We start from the raw sequence: 22,680 nt of genomic DNA, 5'->3' as shown, positions 1-22,680 counted from the left end.
TTTACCTTCTATGGGTCTAGGAATGACCTTTTATGACCATTTCCAATAGTGTAATAATAGATTTTACAGTGGCACTTGTTTGTGGCTGGGGATTAAGCCTGTCTGGGCCATGATGCCTATAGATATATTTTGCACACTATCATTATTTTTCAGGGCATTTTGAGGTTCAATTTTGCAATCACATTAAGTTTTCTCATGAAATCACTGACCAGTCAGAAACTGCAAGGAATTGTATTTGCTGTTTAATGGATGGTCTCAGCAGCATTTTAGCAGTTCTTAGAAGTCAGTGGATCGTCGGAAATCTTGACCCAAAATAAATTGGTCACGTTTTAAGGATTTTGTTTTTTTGTATCATATCATCCCAAGCAATTAGGTGGATTTACCCAAGTTTAGTTAAAAAACAGAGTGTATCTGGCATTGCCCTGAGTGTGCATGAGCAGGTCTACCTTCAGTGCTCCACATACTGCACTTATCAGTGTACAGTCACAGAGGAGTCAGTGGAGTATGTGGCTCTGTGACTTCTTGCTTGTTGGCACTGTGGTCAGCCCTGGCTATCAACTCTTATCTCTTCCAAATCACAGAAATATAAATGTGGTGTGATATCGCTATACTATGTAGTGTCTGTGGACCAAAAGCTCCCAATCCACCCTAGGCCAGGTAGGTGTTCACAGGGAGCATTGACTGCTCTCTCAGGAGTCTGGGAGGTTTGCCCTTAATCCTAGAGAGTAGGCAACGATGCCTAATTGTAAATGGAGTCTGCCGTTCCCATTTATAAAACTAATTCTAAAAAGTAGTTAGTGGAGTTACATTAGAATGTATATAATAGTAATTATTGAATTCTAAAATATAACAGCTCTGATCTCTAGTTATCTATGTAATTTCCGCAAGACTAGAGGGGTAGGTCAGTGTCTTTACACTTTCTAAATGTAATCCCTGCTTGCTTTGGGTGGATGGTAGTCATGTACTATAGTATTCTTAACTCCTAACTTGTAGGTCAGGCTCTTTCCCCTACCTCTGGGCCCTGTGGGTCACATCGGCAAACAGATATATATATAAATAAATGGTGATGATGATGATGATGAGGTGTCCCTTCACATGCAGGTTTAGTAGCAGTAAAGTAGGTGTAGTGCAGCAGGTATAGCATTGTACAGTTATACGTGATGAAGTGAATGGGCACCCAACCATATTGATTAAATAAAATAGGTATCTTACTTTTACTTACAGTCCTTCAACTTTCTCTTCTGCTGCATAAATCACTTAGTTGTAATATTTTTTTGGTAACACAAATCTTGTTGTTTCAGCACATTACATGGTAGTAATAATCATATTATCATATGCAGCTCCCGTCTCAGATGCTGATACTCACTCGCTGCTGCTTCTATACATCTGCCATCATAGCATGCTCAGATTCTCTCCCCCTCTACTTAGGGCACAGGTAAATACAGTCTTGCAACCCTTTGGGTGCCTCTCAAGCAGGCACACTCATAACACTCAACCCGCATGCATGCCATTCTAGCGGCATCCTGCTCTGACCTCTGACCTCACTCTCGGGATCCTCTGTGTTCCGTAGACTCCCTCTGTAGAACTTGGGCATACTCTACATTGATTCAAGCAGTAAAATGAAAGTACCGGACCCATGCTGGCAGTCAAGCTCACTCTGAATTCTTCGAACATATTAGAGTCTCATACTGAAATTGCAATGGAATCAAACTCAAACTTAGAAGTCAGATCCGCCTTAAACCCACAGGACTCGTGAGACACACTTTTTAAACACTTGGCGGTATATTTACTAAACTGCAGGTTTGAAAAAGTGGAGATGTTTCCTATAGCCAATCAGATTCTAGCTGTCATTTTGTAGAATGTACTAAATAATTGATAACTAGAATCTGATTGGTTGCTATAGGCAACATCTCCACTTTTTGAAACCCGCAGTTTATTAAATATATCCCTTGGACACTGCAAAATCCATCTCCGCTTCAATAAAGCATTGCACTTACTTGTACATCACAAGGGATATGACATTCCTACTCTTACGCCGCAGGGTGTTTAACAAATATGATCACCAATTGAACTTACTTCTTGATTTCTTATTTAATTTATTTTCTGCAAAGAATATATAAATATTTTGATAAATTATATCCATTATGCAGAAATGCCCAATAATTTTAAAGGCAAAGTGACTGTATGATGATGTGCGGCAGAAACTAGTGAATGATATTAATTCTGCATGCCAGTGATTTGCATATAGCAAATGTTTTGTTTTTGTTTTTTTTTATTTAAAGCAGCAGTCCTGTGAAAAATTAGTTTTTTAAAAAAAAATAGATCACTGTGGTAGGCTATACGAAGAATGTTGGTAATTGCCATCTTTACTTACTTTGTTTCATCAGGTTGCTATTTATGATTTATAATCCTGCAAAGTTTCTATAGTGTCATGTGACTACCATGGCAACCACAGTCACATGGCATGTAGTAGTGAGCACAGAGGCTTTGGAATGCCACCCTGAGCTCTGTCTGCACTGTTAAAATCTCCTCCTTCCCACTCTGCCTTTACATAACAAGCTGCAAGTCTGTGCCTGTGTGTGTGCCTGCCAGCCATTCATATGTGTCCTACAGAGAGATCTTTAGAAGGAGATACTTTTTCTTAGCTGTCCTCCTACAACTCATTATTGGATGCATGCTAAAAAGGTACTTTACTTGCTATTTACAGAAAAAAAAACGGTTGGATTGCTGCTTTAGACTTGGGGTATAACCTAATTTTTATACACAACAAATTTTTTGCTGGTGCAAAAATAATTTTCTTTTGCAAATAGCAATTTTATGATTAATTTGACTCTCAATTACACAACTGGTTTGTGGCCCATCTACACATTTTGTGTACCTAATTAAGTAATTTATGATACATAATGAATTATGCTACTCATGCTTGCCTACTCTCCCGGAATTCCCTGGAGGCTCCCGAATTTCCCAGAAGAGTAGGCAAGCCTCCCGGATTCACTGAAATTCACAACATTGAATGCCAGGGGCGGGACTTAACCACGTCATTAAGCCCTGCCTCCACTATGCAATGCTGTGAATTTCGGCATTTTATAGTGGGTGCAGAGCTATGGTGACGCAACAACATCACCAGGCCCCCTCCTACCCCCTGTCACATGATTTTGAAAGTTGGCATGTATGGTGCTACTTGTCCATATAATTGTATAGCCAAAATATACAGTTGACAAATGCCACCTCCTGAAAAAATTGAGCTAGTACAACTGCACCATTAGTACAGTTACATGACCTGTAATAATTTACATTAACATTCTCTTTGCAAGTCTCATTTCCTTTTCTAGACCAGGGTCATTTTCTAATGTTTTTCCAGTGATCTTAGATGGTCATCATCTGTGAATAAGCCAAGTAGAAGAAGGAATCCTATGGAGAACTAAATGCAGTTCTGATTAATTGGATATATTTTTCCAAAAGCTATATATTTAAAATATAGGATAGCAAATATATTCCAGATGTGAGCATTACATAGGAATCATGGTATGACACTGCTACATTCTCCCTGACAGAACAGTTTAGATTCCATACTTAGAAGTCCATGAAACTCTGTAATGTATATATTGTTTTGTATCGAATTCAGGTGTTTTTTTTTTTTGTGAAACCTTATTTTTATTTCTACATGTTCTTTTTTTTTTTTTAGCTTTTTTAGTACATCTCACAGTAAGTGAATTGTAATTACTAGAAATGCTTGTCTTAGAGTATTTGGATTAAAACAGCAACTTTAGGTCATCTTTATCTTGAACAAGTCAATGTTCTATTAGAAATAAAATATAGCACTCTACCTGAGCCAAAATGTTTGTGTCAAAGTGCTGTAATACATACATGTTGCTAATATATATATATATATATATATATATATATATATATATATATATATATATATATAAACACAACTGTTAATATCTGTATTATGATGAGTTCTAATATAATTGCTTAACTATAAGTTCTAAAAATGTGTATATAATGCAAATTGGCACATTTACAATTCCAAAATGGGTCACTAACTTCAAATTGATGATCTTCAGTTCTCTGATTACTTTATTGAAATTTTAAAATCTAAATGTTACTGATCAAACCGAGGAAGCCACAACTTGCCCCCATATGGCCATATTCATCACTGAAATCAGTAGTGATTGGTAAATGCTTCAAGATCATTATTCTACAGAGGATCTATTTTGGGCAAACATTTCATGCTCCATGCATTATATTACATGCTGACATTCTTTAAAACTAGCAGAATGAAGACTCAATCAGCAACATAGGAAGTGTGTGTGTGTGTGTGTGTCGTGTGTGTGTGTGTGTGTGTGTGTGTGTGTGTGTGTGTGTTAGAGCAGGCATGTCAAACTCAAAACCCCAATTGGGCCAAATAATCAAAGTTTTCTTGTGGGCCGCAAGAAAACTAAAAAGAAATAAATACCATTGTCAGCACAAACGGGTAGTACATTTGATAAACAACGACAGACTGTCATATAAATGTACTCGGACATCAACTTACCAAACGTATAATGATAACGTTTTGAGCACAACAGCCACAGATTACCGGGTACCAAGCAGTTTGCTTGAATTACGAAAGAGTATTGTTCTGACGACGTGTGACAACATGGGAGATGATTGTAAGCAGCGCGCACACATGTCACTTGACACCGATGGGGAAGATTGACTGAACTCACACACAAACTGTACTGTCATATTCAGTGAATTTTTAAGTCATTTAACCAATAAAATAAAACACGGCTGCATTCCACTTCCATGCTTGTTTCCAGTGTTTTTAACAGTGATGGCAGCAAGCTAAAAATGCCATAATATATAGAGTATGTTATCTCTGCAGGGCAATGAAAGCTCTGGGTGCAACCTAGGCTGCCCCCTCTCTTACCTTAGCAAGAGTGTGGTGGGGTTGGCATTCTCAGACAGAGTATAGCACATGGCAGTGACATCATAACCAAGTACCACACTCCCAGCGTATCACTGACATTGAGGAGTAACAGGCGAAAGCTTCACTGGTAAGAAGCTACCAACTGCTTCTCCTCCATGGCAGCGGCCAGCGCTCTTTTTTTGAAGTCGCCAGGGTGGAATTAAGTAAAATGATGTCCTTCATTTTTACTGTTTTAGGCATTAGGGTGGGGGGGGGGGGGGTTTGCCATAAATAATCACCTAATTATTAGTGGCAGCCTTGCATCTTTGTCTGTATACATAACTTTCTTATTTCATAGTGCAAAATATATCCACCATATTAGTAGGTATTCAAACTTATTTATCACAAGATATATGCATAGCTCCCAACTGTTTCTATTTAGGCTGGAGAGTCCCTCTGTTCTGGGTGTCAGGATTTGACAGGGACTATATGGTGATATGATGGAGCTATACATTATGGGAATGGGGCTGTTATGTTGGCCATGTGGGTATACCTAGACTACCTACCAACTGTCCCAGTTTAGGTGGGACAGTCTTGATTCTAGGGAAATGTGCTGACTGCTTAGACTGTTGGTATTTGTGACAATGTAGGGATTTTTTGGGGGAAGGGAGGAAGGCTAGAATTGACCTGGTAATTCAGAAGCACTAGGCATGCACCTAGGGTGCGTGGCACGCCCCAACGCCATGTGGCCGTACCCCTGGTATAGTATAGACATGCATATTTTCAAGTGCGTGCTAAAGAGCCAAAGGGAACACACACTCCCAATTTTTAGAACAAAGTTGCATGCCAGTGACTGTTTAATGATTCGGCTAGTGCATCGAAAATCCCACCTGTTTATGAGCATGTAGCACATCCAGAGCTTCTTGTAGGCACAGCCATATTTTGTGTAGCATTTACATAAACTAGTTCTGCAAATGAATTGCTAATTTATATACTGGAACAAGAGCTTAACAGATTTAAACATTTCTAAGACTACCTTTTGTAGTGTGACAATGACCTGCTTTATAAAATATGTGTAATGACGGCTCTGGCACTCTGAACATATTTTCGTGAATTCCTAAGCTCAAATAAATCTTTTTATTTCTGAGTAAAGTTTCCAACTTTTTCCTGTATGAAATAAATCACATTTCATTGCTATTTTCTTTTTCTACACATTATATCCCATGGCAATGCTGCTTTCAGTAGCAGAAGGCAATTATATTGTCCGATTGAAACGTGTACTCTCTATTCCCTTAATAACCATATAACTTCTGAATGATTGACTACTGTAGAAAAATGAGGATACATTATCACTAAATGTTTCTTTTTAAAACAAATTATTTCATTTTGCCCTGTACCATTTGGTCATACATGCCAACTTTCAAAGCTTCTCCCCCGGGAAGTCATGTGACAGGGGGTAGGAGGGTGCGTGGTGACGTTGTCACATCACATAGCCCCGCCTCCACTATAAAATGCCGAAATTTGCGGCATTGAGTAGCGAGAGTGGGGTTTAATGACACGATTAAGCCCCGCCCCTGTCATTCAATACTGTGAATTTTTGCGAATCCGGGAGGTTTGCCTACTTTTCTGGGAGTCCGGGTGGAATCCCTGAAATTCGGGAGCTTCCCGGGAATTCCGGGAGAGTAGGCAAGTATGCATTTAGCACAAACACATTCCCTAATGTATGGGTCATACCTGCCAATGTCCCAGGCTTTAAAGATTTGCCCCTGGAATTTTTTTGTAAATGAAAATGTCCCTATTTTTCTACATTGAACAAATGCACAATACGATTCCACCTTTTTCACCTTGGACTTCAAGTTCCAGATTTGGTTAAGAAAAAAAAATGTAAATTAAAAAAAAAAAAAAGGTGTAAATTTTTTTTAGTACAGAATATTTTTTTGCAGACACTGCCAACTATTGCAGTGATGAAGGTAGAAATCACAGGATGGACGTAATACTTGTACTGCTGCTGTCCTTGTTAATTAGTCTTCCCAATGATTTGCTGGTGTCCCCCAGCGAAGGTTACACCAGTGATAGCCCTGACGATCGTCACCAATCAGAAGGCTTTGACAATTAGTTAAAATCCTTAAATACTTTAAACTCACATTTTGACCAAATCTAAGGGTTTTCTCCTATTGCTAAATAGTCCCAATGGTTTTCTCCTATTGCTAAATATTGCAAAATAGTGGTGACACCCCCTGCTATGTAATACTGAGATTCGGTGATGCCATTTGCGTTATTAAGCCCTGCTGGGGTCCATGAGGATGTCTCCTCTTCTGGAAGTTTGGGAGGACTCTCCAAAATTCGGGAGCCTCCTGCAAATTCCAGGCCAAGTATGAGATACAAACTTCTCAGTATACTGTGTATTGCAATTTGCAGATAAGATTGTTATTGACTGATCCTATTACCTTGAAATAGGACAATTGAAAGGAAAGAATGATAGCTTTATTCCCTTCAAATTCAGCTTATATGTTGGCAAAGCTGAAATTCTGTGTATACAGACAGAACTGCAGACTTTTCTGTTTAGACTGAGTCATGATTGTGTGTGTGTGTGTTTCTTGTTTTGTTACCCCCCCCCCTCCCCCCCCACTTCCCTGTGGTCAGATTTCCATGTTTTATTTTCCATTTGTCCCTGGTTGTCATTGGACACGATTGGTTATACAGTTTGTGTTTTTGAAACCTAATTTATTCATTTAGTTACATTACAATGGCTGAATTCATCAAAGTTCATTTTCACATCTGCAAAAAAGTAAAATATTGGCAAATGACGATGTAGATCTCCTTATAAACATTTCCCCAGACACCTATCGGTCGCTACAATAATTTACAAACTTGAATTGGCATAAGAGAGCAAAGAATGTAAAACAGGATGATTGTACTATTTTTTTTTTGTTCTTGGTTTAAAAATAAGTTTATGTTTGAAGAGAGTTATTGTAAGTTACAGCAGTGGACATATAAGGATGTGACTTCAATTCATGTTTGTCAATAAAGAAACTGTAAAAGAAAAATACATGTAAGACGCTTTTACTCAGTGACATGTTTAAAAAGAGAGTTTCTGTAAATGCCTTGATCTTATATAATATGTATTGTATCTTCTACTCCATTACTATATGTATCTCCAATCTCTTCCAAAGCCACCAACATTTCAATTGCTCTTATTTAGGTGCACATCAGTCATGATGTTCTTTTCTGTAAATAGGCAGAATTATCTCTACTATCTGTACCAGAAGAAGGGATACACCTCCAGAAGAAGGGATACACCTCCAAACCCTGTAGTGCTTCTATACCAATAATATGATTAGTCATGCTATACTGTTGTCTCCTTTGTTCACTTAATATTGATATTTAAAATTGGAATGGTGATTAGAGTTGTGGCACTAAGATCCTTGTGGTGAGTTTGTATGTTACAGTATGACCCATATTGTTACTCTTCCGCTATCGTGACCTATTCAGGGCACAAAATAATAACGACAAAAATCTCCTGTATTTTTAAGGTAATGACACTGCTTGATAAATTACAGTTTTAAGAAAGAAAAAATTATAATTTGTGTCAAACCATCATTTCAGCATTAATTAATAAATACATATAACCGAGCTATAGACTAAATTTACCAGCATATAATTATACACTGTAAACATTCTATGTCTGTTAAGATGTATATTAATTGCACTAATAACTTTTGTAGTTTATAGAGTTTGGCAGTTTGGGTCTGAGAACCATGCAGGTAGAATTCCCCATAAAAATCTGACTATCTGACTACCACCCTTGGTTTTTGCCTCCTAAAATATAAAATGGGCAAAAAAGTATAGATAATTTCACCACAGTGACCCCCCATTTGCTTGTTTTATGGAAACCTCAGACAAATGCAAAATGCAAAAGGAGGAATATGGTTTCTTTTAGAATCTAGTTTTGCGGCCGACACTGATGGACAATACACTGTAACATCTGTTCTATATACACCAGAACTGGAACAAAACAATGGGATAGAGAAAAGTCAGTAGTTGGGAAATATATATAGTGTACCAAAATATGAATAGCTTGCAACACCACCAAAATGAAGTGACAGTAATGCTGTAGGGCACATTGACAGTGTGTGGTGTCATCGTCTAACACCATGCATGGGACAGCTGAAATCCATTCTCTCAGCCTGACCATTGATCTACTACGTCTGTCCAATTTGGCCACAGATCATCGATCATTGATGTGAAAGAATTGCTCCTCGTTGCTTATTCTATGGCAAAATTGCCTCTACACAGCCAGTATAATTCTAGACAATATTAATTAAGTGCTAGTATTGGTGCTAGTATTTCTTTGGACTTATGTTAGGGTTACCTAATATACACTTTTTTCTTTAATCTACATCAGGACTGGTGGATGCTCTTTAGGTGCCTTCCCAACTTGTAACCCCTCCCACCTCTGCTTCTTACCCTGTGTGGAGTGGTGACGAGACAGAATATTCTTCTCTACTGTCAGACAGGGAGTGTGGTGTTGGGCTGTGACACAATAGCCCAGCACCACACTCCAAGCCCATCACTGACATAGAAGGGCACTAGCTTCACAGGTATGATGCTGCCAACTGCTGCTCCTTCGTGCCAGCCGCTGGCACCTATTGTGGAGCTTGACTGGGAAAATTAAAACCCTGAATTATGTCACCCAAAACATTGGCCTTAGGTCATCTAGTGGTAGCATCAGCTCTGAGCTATGTGACCTACTTGACTGCTTCCCATGAGACAATATTTGTGGAGCAAAAGTCTCCTCACCTAGCACCATATTTGGGACTACAATCATGTGTAAAATTGCAACGTTCCTTGAAATCCTAACCAAGCCAACACATAGAATTTGTTGTTCTTCAAGCAATAATTTGCTATGACATTTATTTTATTTTTATTTTATTTTTTTTACTTGGTATATATTGTCATAATTAGTTTTAATGAATCGTTCAATTGATTTCTGATGAACTATAAAACATACAAATAATCATGTCTTGTTCACTTACAGTTATAGGATGAATTTCAGACCAAGGTATGTAACCTCCTACAAAGCTGTTACAGAGCTGGAGTGGAGGTGCTGCCCTGGTTTTAAGGGTGAAGATTGCAAGGATGGATCTGCTGACAAGAGCAAACAGATTCCAGTGCAGACTCCTCGGCCAAGTGGCAAAAAGGACGTAAAAGGTGAATCCCTTTGTTTCATTGCAATAGCACATTTCTAGCCAAGTACCAGGTTGTATTTAGAACATTCGAAAAGTACCAATGTGATCATAAACATTTCATTACCAACATTTATTTCTATAGCGCCATTAAATTCCATAGCGCTTTACAATTGTAATCATGTACAATTATAGTGTATATAATGCAGGCAATAACAATGAAGTAAAATAAAAATATGCTGGGCTTGTAACATCGTTGGGGTTCCATAGAGTCTCGGGGCAATACTGGCTTTTGCTACTGAAATTATTCAACTTGGAAAGATTGTATTCCTAGAGTGGTGGAACTACCGCTACTTCAGTAGTCCCACCAGTGTTAGTATATATGCAAACACACAGGAATAACAAGAAGTACCGGTAGCAAAGCCAAGAAGCTCCACACTCAAAGAGCATACAACTCAAACCTACCCTAAAGCTAGTTTCACTGGTCTCTTTACAGTGCTGTCCCAGTTACTGAGCCATAGTATTCACTCTGCTGATGGGGCAGGAACCAAGCCAATTCATAAGCATTTGATATCCTGCACCAATTATGCTAGATGTATGAGAAATCTGGCAGAGGGGGTAGGCTGCACCGAGACAACCAATCTGGACTAGGTTTGACTGGACAAATGGGCAAGGCCTTTATCAGCACATGTAGTTTATTTCTTCATTGGCTTTGCAAGAGACAGACAATATTTTCTTGCGTATAGGTAACAATGGAATATCTAAGATTGGGCTTCAAACAATATATAAGAAAAATATATAACACATATATAATAATCTGTAATTTAACAAAGAACTGTTAGCAACCAAAAACAGACTCACAGGAGATCCACTGGTGTACAAGAATGTGGTTATAACAGTGATACCTTCCACCTGTATCCTAGCTGAGGACAGATGCTAATTTGCACCTATTGCAGTGATACTCCATGTGCTGCTGGCTGAAGTGGTCTCAGAATATTTTTTTCTGCACAATTCCAAAGCCCTAGGTTTAAACTGACACTTTTTACATTTCCAATTATATACATAAGGCAAGTTGTTCAAATGGGAATAAACTTATACTTGTGGAACCCACCTGGCAATATTTCCAAGTTATATACATCACAATACAGTAATACATTGCAATGACTACAGTGCTGATGGCAGGAAATGCCAAGTGGGCTTAACATTTATTTTATACTGTGCCCGACAGCCTGCTGTCACCACAACATGCCGATGATTGTTCCATCAGCAGCAACACAACTTCAACTAGTTCCATTCAAAATTCTCCATGTTCTTAAAACTGAGGAGCAGCTAAAGCAGTGCAGTAGTGAGTAACTACCTTTTCTCTCTCCTAACATACAGTGAGAGAGAATTATAACAATCAATATTGACTGTTTCTCTAACTGTTTATTTCATTGGTTACCAAAAAGATTTATTTGTACACTTAAATTTAGAGTTGATCTCTCTAGGACATGCCCTACCCCAACTATAAATCTACCATCACATTCTAAATTTGCCTACCCCTCCAATGCAACATGGTTTTGCCTAGGTGTAAAGTTACTCTTTTTTTGCTTTACTTTCCTTAATGAATCATGCACAAAGTGGTTTTAAGTTGATTTTGACTCCTTTTTCATACTCTGAAAACATGGATGGAGACTCCTGGCATGGGTGTGTAAGGGGAATAGTAAAACACTTATTTTTCAATTTCGGTTGCGCTAGACTAGAATACTGCAATTGGTGGGGAAAACAAAGTACAGAAAACAGCACACATCCCAACATTTAGAATCCTGAAATGGGAGGGACAAAATAAGCTGCTCCCATTCCAGCCACAAATGGGACAACTTTGGGTAGAACTCCACCCACTTTTATGTTCAGCCCAACCCCTTTTACATTCTGCAAATTGGGATGTCCCTCCAAAATCAGGACCAGTGGGAGGTATAAAACAGGAGCAGAGTATTTCGACACTATGGAAATAGGTTATTTGGATAGGACAGCTTGTAAATATATAAGACCGTGTGGTTTGGTTATGCATGGTGCACAATCTGAGCAGGTTGGGAATTTAAAGTGGCCCTGGAAAACATTGCAAAAGTAGTCACCAGTTGTTGGTGGGACCAAATTGTCAGTAGATGAAGCAAATTACAATTGGGTGGGCGGACTGTTTTCAGAATGGCTGGATCTTCTCCAACTAGTCCACCACACTCTATGTGGCCAAATAGGACACTGTTCCTGTTGGTTATACCCTATGATGTTATTAAAGGTTTCAGCAGTGTTAATGTGGTTGTGAAGCCACAAACTCTTGGTAGCTTAAACAGGTTGCTGTTTATTGAACATTGACAACAGATTGATATATGCAGGTACTCACAGTAGTTGTAGTAGTACATCAGCAGTTTATGCACTACAGTTTATGCAGATGTATATGCACTTATACACTTGTATTTGTAGTTGGAATACATGCAGTTATGCAGATGCAGGGCTTTTTGGTATGCTGCACCTCCGTGCAGTACTTATATGTGGTGGTACATACTCTCCTACTAACTATAGGTAGCCTCCGGTCACTGTATTTAGGCTTTTGGGGTAAGTATACACATACATATTGTGCCACGCAGCTACTAATGCTGCGACTGTCTCTGTGCCAGGTACTAATGGAAGTAACAGGACGAAGCCAGACTTCCAGTTTCTAGTTTTGGGGCATGCGCAGTAGCGCATATGGACATAGCTGTCTTGCCCCATTTCCGCCCCCACTAGACCACTGGGAAATGCTGCACAGGGGACGGAGCGTAGCGCTCCATATACCAACAGTTCCTGTTCACAACCTGGGACTAGCAGTAGGGTCAGCCATGTGTGTCTGGCATTTGCATGCCTCTTAACTGTGCTGATTTAGACCTGTTTGTACTCAATTGATGGAATGGTGTTGGGTAAGGCCTCCTTTACCTGTTTGTATTGGAGGTGTGTGGTGTGTGGGAGGTATGCATTAGATACAACAGATCTTGTTCTATGAAGCCAAATTGGCCTGGAAGATAAAAATTACAGCTTTAATAAATTGGTGTACTTTGATTTATAATCCGTGCACACCAATTCTAATTTAAAGCTATGAATTTGCAATTATACTTATAGAATATGAATATGGCATCTAACTCAGCATTTCTTATTCTTTCATAATAGAAGTGGATGGACAACAAAAAACCCTGATTACCAAAAGAGAATTTGAAGAATTAAATGAAGCACAGGAAAAAAAGTTTCAAACTCTTGAGGAAGAAATGCTTAAACTTACACAGACTGTGATTGACCTACAAACCTCTTTGTCGGGAGTAAATGAAAACTTAAAGATCACTGTTCAAGAAGATGCCAGTAAATTTTTAAATGCATGGCTCAACAATCTGGAATCTTCAGCCAGTGCTACAGGTGGTAAAACAGAATATTATGTGCCAGGAATCTCTGGCAACACTGAGAAAGAGGATGGGCGAAAAGATCTAATCTCTGAACTAACAAGCGTCCGAGAAGAACTACGGAACAAAACGGATCAAATTGAGGATTTAAGTAGAAAAATCAATTTGTATGAGGAACGCTTAATTGAATTTGAGGAACAGTCACGTGGACCAACCGCAACAATGCCTAGTGCTAATGTGCATCAGATGTATTTAGATGATAAATTAGAAGCTCTAAGAAATGAGATGCTGGAGGGCATGGACAGAAAAATGGCTGATCTAAAAAACTCTTGTGAGTATAAACTAATTGATGTTCAACAACAATGTGAAGAAAACGATAATAGTTGCCAGGGCGTCAGAGAGTTAGTTCAAGAAAAAGAAAATGAACTTCGTAACGAAATAGACAAGTTGCGATCTGAAATGCATGAAACTAAACCAAACAGTTCAAGTTGTTGCAAATATGCTGACTATGACAAAACACTGAAGAACTTGGAGCAGAAGATTGCAACAATTGCTGAAGCTCAACGGACTCTTAACGTCCGAGTAGACAATGAGGTGCAACATCTAAACAACCAAAAACCAGACCAGTTTTGGAATGAAAGATATAATGAATTAGATTTTAGGATTAATGTCACAGAAAAAAATGCAGAAGAACACTGCTTTTATATTGAGGATACATTGAGAGGTTTAATTAACAACAGTGTTGAAGATATGAGCAATCTAATTGACTTGAAGCTTCAATTGCTAGAGAAGAGTCAGGCTGATGCCACCAATAAAAATATTTCTCCTGATCCCAGCAGATCATTGGCCAATACTGTTCCACATGAGGTAGATGAGCTGAAGGATGCAATAAAAAGACTGGACAATGAACTAAAATCTGTGTTGCTTGGCAAGGATGATTATTTGAGCAACACTAATGGATACAACAATAAATACCAAGTCTTAGTTGAGACTCAATTGGGTAATTCTCTTTTCTTAAAATCGCTTACTGACACAATTAATGAAAAATTTGAGCTTCTTCAAAACAAGACATTGGATTTGGAAGTTTTACAAGGTGAACTGGGCTTGGTGAAATTCGATCTTTACAAAATAGAAGATACTGTCGATTCCATAAATGATCAATTGAACTCCTTTAAAGGCCAGCTAGAGAAAGTTAACTCTACTGTTAGTAATACACAACATGGTCTTTCAGCAAAAGTAGATGTTGTCCAAAAACTTTTTAACACTACCTCAAATGCTGCTACTAACGGCAAATGTTGTAACAATCTCTTAGATAAGTTTGAAGCATTGAAACATGAACTAACTGCTGACAAAGGGAAATGCACAGAAAACTCTCAGGGAGTCCGAACAGAGATTTCTAAAGTTGACACCAGAGTTTCTAAGCTGGAAAATGTATGCGGAAAATTGGACACAATCTCTGGCAGCCTGCAACGGATTAAAGATGGGCTTAACAAACATGTTACCAGTTTATGGAACTGTATACACAACATCAATGGAACAATAAAGTCACATTCCAGTGACATTTATGGCCTGAAGAATTCTGTCCAGGTGTTTCAAACTCAGGTCACTAAAATCACTACTGACCTTCAAGATCTTGTCAAGAGCCAGCCTGGAGCAGGTAGGATTTAACTGTGCCAATGAAATAAAATAACAAAAAACAACTCTTCGCTCAACTTTGAGAGAACTGTTTATATATTGTACCATAATTGGGGTGTAGTATAAAGTGATCAGAAAAAAAAAGAAAAGAAAAAATACTTAATTGTTTTCTTTGTATCAAGCATACTTCTGTGTTGCACCCAAATTGTTGTTCCAGTAATTTAAAAAGGTTCACTCTATTGTTACATACTTTGCGTGAAATGGGAATATATACTGTTATTAGTTAAATTGTCTTGAAAACTTATTTTACTAATGTAATTACCAAATTTGTACAATTGGCACAATAATAACGTGTTAGTATAAGCAGCATAATATTTGCACACTTGTGTATTAAACACAAGCTTTCCTGTAAGATAATAAAAGGCATATCTATAGAAGTTTTAATTGTTCAATAAATTGGTGAACTGCACTGCAAATGATGAAGAAATTAGGCTTTATTAGATAATGCCATAAGGGTTACAATGTGACTTTTCACACCAATAAAATAATTTTATGAGCCCTTAAATGGCTTTTATAGGCCTGGAAATCACTTTAAATTTGCGGATGGCTTAACCAATCCTTATGGAGATTACATCCATAACACACATGGCATTCATAATGAACGATGGAAAAGCCTACGTAGACCTTAGAATAAATGTAAGTATTTATTTAACACTGTTCCAGTGTTCACTGTATGATGCGTGCTGTTGAAGTACTTCTCACAAGGCTCAATGATCCTTATCCCACATGATGGGCATATATTACATTCCCCACACAGCAGAATGCAGCGCAGGCTTATCAAACCATGTGATCTCAAACATTTATTTTTAATATAAAGAAACCCTACGGTGTATTGTTAATGTGGTGTCATATGCATAAATATGCTATATGCTGTTGAAACCAAGCAATTTGTAAATGTCTTTATTGTAGCCCTCTTTAGAAATCAAAAGTAAATGTCTGCTTGACTGCTATGGGTTACTGCACATGTTGCATTGGGTTACTAAATAAGCTCCATTTGTACTGTACTATAACCTTACACAAAACCCCAAAAAGAGCAATATCTCCCATTCCGAATACTTCTATTTTCCATAAAACGTGCATTTAAATAAGTCTATGCTAAATCTTAACATGGTTATTTTTAAGATTTTCTTTGTTCAGTCTGATTTCTATTCAATGATACAACTCTAATGGAATCTTTTGTTCTAAAAGTACAGCTGGCAAGACAGCAGAAGTGCATAACAGATGAATTAGTTAATGTAACTTTTTGCCACTTTCCACCCAAGAGTTTTTCCCTTGTGCTGAAATATAAAGGACCAGAATAACACTAGAAATATTTTATTTGCTGATCTTATGATTAAGCATTTCAAATTGTTAATGTGCAATGTAAACCATTGTAAACCGATGTGGTCCCTCTGTATAACTAGGAGTAATGAATCCGTAATCGAATAAACTGGACCTGGGTTTAAGTATGCAAAGATCATTGCACGTATCATATCAGATGTATGGAATCTAACTGATGGAGGGGATTTTAATTAATAGGCTAAGCTTGTAAAGAAACACAGCATATAATATAGTTAACAATCAAGTCTACAAATAATAAAACAATATTTTTGGACTTATCATTTAGGTACAGAGCCAAAACAAACACCACAGGTTAAAGTTATACCACAACTGCAACCACGAGCCACAGTGAAGCCATCATACCCCCATGTTCCTCAACAACCAATATACCCCCAAGTACCCGTGGAACCTGCACAAGTACCTCAAGGTCCAACATATACAAGACCAAAAGCGCCTCCATCCAAACCAGTGCCGCCTACCTCATCGGGTTCTATTGTCATACCACTGATTCCTGGACGCAATGGAGTAATTCTAGAGCAAGGTCAAGCTGGCCCCCCAGGTAGAGGGGTGAAGATTGGATCAGGAAGACAGCAAGGTGTCGACGGGGAGCAAGACTTGCAGATGTCAAAAGGCTTTGCAGGTGCACCTGGTAAGTTAATTAAGTTCACTCACTCTTTATAAAGTCCAAACCCCTATAAAGTTGTGTGGGCAATTTAATTTTTAATTTACCCTTACTGATAGCTGACACAGAGACAGAACTTTGTTTTGAATAGTAGATACATTTAATATGTGACAAGGTTATTATGGATACAGCTCTGATGCCCCACAAACCTGTAAGCCTTAGCTCTTAGACCCAGCGGGGTATCAGTGTAGTAGTGTGAGGGGGTAATTAGGGGGATTAGCACAGCCATAGGAAAAGTGGATGTATAGGTTGCATCACTATGCACTAAGGAGGGAAGATCTAGGACAAAGGTCAACATGCAGAACTGTTTATTCATGTCGCTGGCACAACGCTTGATCATCAATCAGGAGGTCAATTTACACCAGAATAACTAACGGCAGAAAACTGTAGATGACTCAGTTGGAGTACCTGTCCTTGTACCTGTCCCTGGATTCATTTCTCCCTCTAGAAGGCTTGCTGGACACTTATATTTTCTCCCAAGCTATACTATAGACAAAATAACATTTTACAGTAGTAAAAAACAAAAAAGTAGTTATACCACATTTAGAGCAAGATGTTTGTACTGTATAATGAATTGCACACTGCATGGCAATGACACAGGAGTAACTGCTAGCCAGAATAGCCAACATGGCCACATTAACATGATGGACATCTGTTTGAGAAGCTGCCTAGATAATGAGACCAGGCATGGAAGTCAATATTCGTTCGCCTTATATTAAATTGTAAACTATATTTTTAACATTGACACAAGCACTAGAGACAATAGTCAAAAAATGCATTAGAGTAGGAAGAATTCCAAAACTAGAGTAACTGCATATTTCTATGTGATTATTTATATGCTACTTGTCACATGAGTAGTAATGCTAATCTGCCGTATAATATTCATCAGGTGTCTACCACATTCTACGTATTAGGCACTGTGTTCCCAGAATCCTTTATCTAGATGTAATCCCCATACAGCATTGTTTTGCATAGAGGGCTATACCTATGACATGAAATGATCTTGAAAAGTGTTCCCTTACTTGTATTGTTACTTTATTTTTGTAATTTTATTGGGAATTGGCTGTTAATAATAGATATGAATAGCTTCACACAACTTAGTCAACGCGTGGCTCTCCTACTACAGCTCAAAAACCATGAGAGAGCCATGTGTTTCTGGCTCCTGACGTTGTTTATTGATCCAGTCCTAAATGACTCTATTTACACAAGTAAAATGGCAAAATAGAGAACACTGAACTGTTTCAGCTTTGGAAAGTTGCATGAATGAATAACTCTTAACTGGAGCCAAAGGATTTCTCCTTCATATTATTGTAAAATGAAAGAAAGGAACTTCCTGTTCTTCTCCATAGTAAGATTCATGCATGACGTCCGATACTGTACATAGTGTGCACAAAAATCCCTACATAGTAAATGGAAGTAAGCTTTTTAGATGAATTAAAACCTGATACCTGAAAATAAAACTTAACCAACTGACCCTTCTTGATATTGCAGGATATCCCAAGCCAGTTCCAGATACAAAGGGTAATTAATTTGAAATTGTTAAATATTTATATGTGTGTGTGTGTGTGTATGTAAAAATAAAAAAGAAATCTAGGAGGGAATTTTTTTATGTATAACAATGTAGGTCACTTTTGTATATTCCCTCCATATAATTCTTTATTTTAGCTGATTTACAACAGTTACTTTATAATATGTAGATTTTTTAGTGCACAGATTTGTTCTGCTCACAGCATTGTACAGATAAATACCTCCCAACAAACCATAATATAAAAAAAAATATTGTGGGACGCTCAATGCCACATCCCTAAATCAGCGTGACCACGTCCCTGATCCCACCCTTCATATAGTATAAATTATGCAATATTTCCTGATAGCCTATCAACCATTTATTTTCTTTAGTATACTGATTCCCTGGGCTGAAAGCTTAATATCTGATAGGTTGCTATGAATTACAACCCATCTGTGTTATTTTATTAAATAATACTTTTGGTTTTTATCAGTTATAGTCTTGGAGCTTAAGCCTTCTAAGAGTACAGGTCAATGCAAAACACTCCGAACCCTATTTCACAACCTACTCTCCATATGTTTTCACAGACAGTATGCACATGGATGTGTCTCAGCTCCCCTGTCTCTTCCTTATTTTCTGACGCAATTCCAGCAATGATTGTATAGAATCCACACATTTCGCAATTCACCGATAATTTATTACATTTATGTACTGTACATATTGGGCCTGATTTATTAAGGAATGTAAAGCAAAAAAAAGGAGAAACTTGCACCTTGGCAAAACCATGTTGCATTTGAGGGGAGGTTAATTTAAAAATTTGAAATATGGGGACAGACTTATAGTTGGGAAAGGGCATGTCCTAGAACAACTTTACATTTCAGTGTAAACCAAAACTTTCAAGAATTTGTGTGCTACATGAAAAAGCAGCCAGTATTTTCTTTATCCTTTAATTTGAGGGCTCTGTCCAGCCATCCCAATCTGGACAGCTTTGTCCTGCAGGTGGGAAATTGGGGTGGTGCATGGCAGAGCAGCGGTGATCAGGAGCTGTGTGCACCTGCAATGGGAGGTGTTTGGAGGAGAGGGGAGGAGAGTATGGAGCAGCTTAGCACTTCAAAAGCGCTAGACATGCCTCCATGGGTGTGGCCACGCCTCCATCATTAAGTGACCACGCTCCCTATCATGAAGCGTCACCCCCCTGTCCCAATTAAAGAAAAGGCACAGTCGGTAGTTGTGTGGTGTTTCTCTCTATCAATGTTCTTCTCTCTGTGCACTTAACTATGAACCACTCCTTATTTTCAAGGCACTTCTCTTTACATGCTTTGATGTGCACAGTTGCATTGACCCGATTACTTGTGAAACGGGGGCAAATGTTAAATGCAGAAATTAAAGTTCATAATGTTTAATACTTTGCATACTTTTCCTTTTAATACCCAGTATCATTCTGCTGTTAGAAAGCAACTTCATTCAAACTATCTGTATTTTGCTATACTAGTTCTCTAAAAGCCATTATTGTTTTCCTATTAAATTGGAGAATTTTGCTGATATATACATCAACAGAAAGTATAATTATACTTGTACTAAGCTAATTTTAATTTATGTAAATTTCTTGTCACTAACCTAAAGTTTGTGTAAACTGCATAGCAGGTAACTCCTTTTTAATATTTACCTTGTCTGGTTTTTTTTATTAAACAACTTGATCCCTTAGCTATATTTTTATAATGGCACAAATAAACATTCAATTGGAGCTTCAGATGAAAAATAAAATAATAGGAATTTGGAACATTATGAATGTTTGAAAAATGTTTTCACTATCTAAAAGCCTGAAATGTAAATGTTTTGTCTTTCGCTTTTCAGATGATATAACAATAACTGCGTTTTCAGAATCCAAAGGTAATAAATGTAATCTATATAATAACTTGTAAAATGATTTTATAGGCTCTGTATTCACAGGCCAAATACTGTTCCAAAAATAAATGACTATGACTTGGTGTATGTGGGCCACATAAAAGCTGTTGGGGGCCATATCGGCCCAAGGGCCACCATTGGTATTTGCTGTAGATGAATTGGGGGTGCCTCTTAGAACCCTATGTTATCTTCTTCCCTTGTCCTCTCCTATGCTGAAATTGGGTGTGCACTGTAAAACTAGCATCAATTTTCCATACTACCTGCTAGGAGGTCATCTCTCCTTGTCTAGTTTGTCACAAGTCTGTGACCGTACCCATGTGTGTTAAATGTTTAGACTTGTACACAAAATGTGCACCTTATGCCAAGGTTGGCCATTCAGTGAATCTCCAGATTTTGTCGGACTCATGGCTGCCATCAGATACTATGGTGCCGAGTACTATTTAATCTAGAACGGGCCCCCCTCCCCATACATGCCCCCACCCCATACATGCCCCCTCCTTCTTTGCCGTACATGTGCGACTCCCTACCTCTTTGCCGTACATGCGCCCCCTCCCTCTTCACCGTACATGCGCCCCCCCTTTGCCATACATGCGCCCCCTCCCTCTTTGCCATACATGCGCCCCCTCCCTCTTTGCCATACACGCGCCCCCTCCCTCTTCACCATACATGCGCCCCCTCCCTCTTTGCCATTTATGCGCCCCCCTCTTTGCCGTACATGCGCCCCCCTCTTTGTCGTACATGCGCCCCCCTCTTTGTCGTACATGCACCCCCCTCTTTGTCGTACAGACGCCCCCTCTTTGTCGTACATATGCCCCCACTTTGTCGTACATGCGCCCCCTCCCTCTTTGCCGTACATGCGCCCCCTTCCTCTTCACCGTACATGCGCCCCCTCCCTCTTTGCCGTACATGCGCCCCCTCCCTCTTTGCCGTACATACGTCCACCTCTTTCTTCGCCATATATGCTCTGCTCTCCCCTCCTCACCATTCCATCACAATAAATGTTTCCCTCCTCCCCCCATCATAATAAATACCTATTTAACTTACCTTTTTCTTGAAGCAATGCAGTGGCTCCCAGTCATTGATAGACTGGTAGCGTGTTGCACGCTCCCAGCCTGTCAGAACCTGGGAGCCGTTGCATCATGGAGGAAAAGGGGGTCTGTCAGTCTAAGGGGCCCAGCAGTCCAGGGGGCCCTGGTTGTTCTGTGTTGGTCAATAGTTTAAACATCTGGAGGGCATGAATGGACTCCTAGATCCATAACAGCAATCAAGTCACAAGATGCTTATCCTCTGCCTTACACCAATTTTTTTTATATATTAAACAAACAATGCCTACCATTAAAAAAAAAGCTACAATAAAACACAATGTATAATAAAGTCTAATCCAAAATACTGAAGATGGTGATAATAATAATAATTAAAAAACAATACTGACAAAGATCAGTAACTATATTGTTCACAAAATATTCAATAAAACTACTGAACATTTTGTCTCTGTAACACTTCACTAAAAGCAAGTAGTCACTTATTTATTAAGATAATCATGTCTGTATAATGATGATAATCGTGTCCTTGTATTTGTTTTTTTTCCTGCAAGGAGCCATTGCTACAACTGCTCAAATATCGTTTTCTGCTGGACTGACCGAGCTACCAAATCCCTTTGATGTTGGACTAATTCCTTTTAACAGTGTGTTTGTTAACGATGGAGATCATTATAACCCTATTACAGGTAACATGCCAGTACTTGTGGTGGTGAGAGTGTGCACACAGACATAGACTTTCCTCTGACTTGACTTGTTTGTCATTTATTATTCACAGACCAGTTTTTACCAACTGCTGCAGGCTATGTTTCTTTTTTGTTATAGAGTAGCATAAAACTACTAAAAGTGACACACTTAGGCTACGTACACACTACAGTAAATTTCTCCCAATGCCATATCACTTACAATTTAACGACTGAACATTCCGATCGGCATATCGACTTATGCGTACACACTTACACGATATACCTTCAGATCTGTGTTCTTCATCTGTCATAACCATCTGCTGAAAAGATTGTGACTCTGTAAACTCTATGGAGATCTGCC

At 38.5% G+C, this 22,680-nt stretch overlaps 1 protein-coding gene across 1 annotated transcript in view; it reads left to right on the top strand.

Moving 5' to 3' along the window:
• Positions 1–22,680, top strand: part of EMILIN2 (elastin microfibril interfacer 2) — a 47,752-nt gene that overhangs the window by 19,990 nt on the left and 5,082 nt on the right. Inside the window, exons 3-8 of the mRNA XM_075213371.1 lie at positions 9,936–10,108; positions 13,264–15,144; positions 16,789–17,151; positions 18,676–18,705; positions 20,546–20,581; positions 22,191–22,322. Coding sequence (XP_075069472.1) covers positions 9,936–10,108; positions 13,264–15,144; positions 16,789–17,151; positions 18,676–18,705; positions 20,546–20,581; positions 22,191–22,322 — 2,615 coding nt within the window. The remainder of the gene's footprint in view (positions 1–9,935; positions 10,109–13,263; positions 15,145–16,788; positions 17,152–18,675; positions 18,706–20,545; positions 20,582–22,190; positions 22,323–22,680) is intronic.

Source organism: Mixophyes fleayi, chromosome 5 (genome assembly GCF_038048845.1).
Source record: "Mixophyes fleayi isolate aMixFle1 chromosome 5, aMixFle1.hap1, whole genome shotgun sequence".
Classification (NCBI taxonomy): Eukaryota; Metazoa; Chordata; class Amphibia; order Anura; family Limnodynastidae; genus Mixophyes; species Mixophyes fleayi.
The sequence above is the reverse complement of the archived record's forward strand: the minus strand, read 5'-3'. Positions and strand labels throughout refer to the sequence as shown.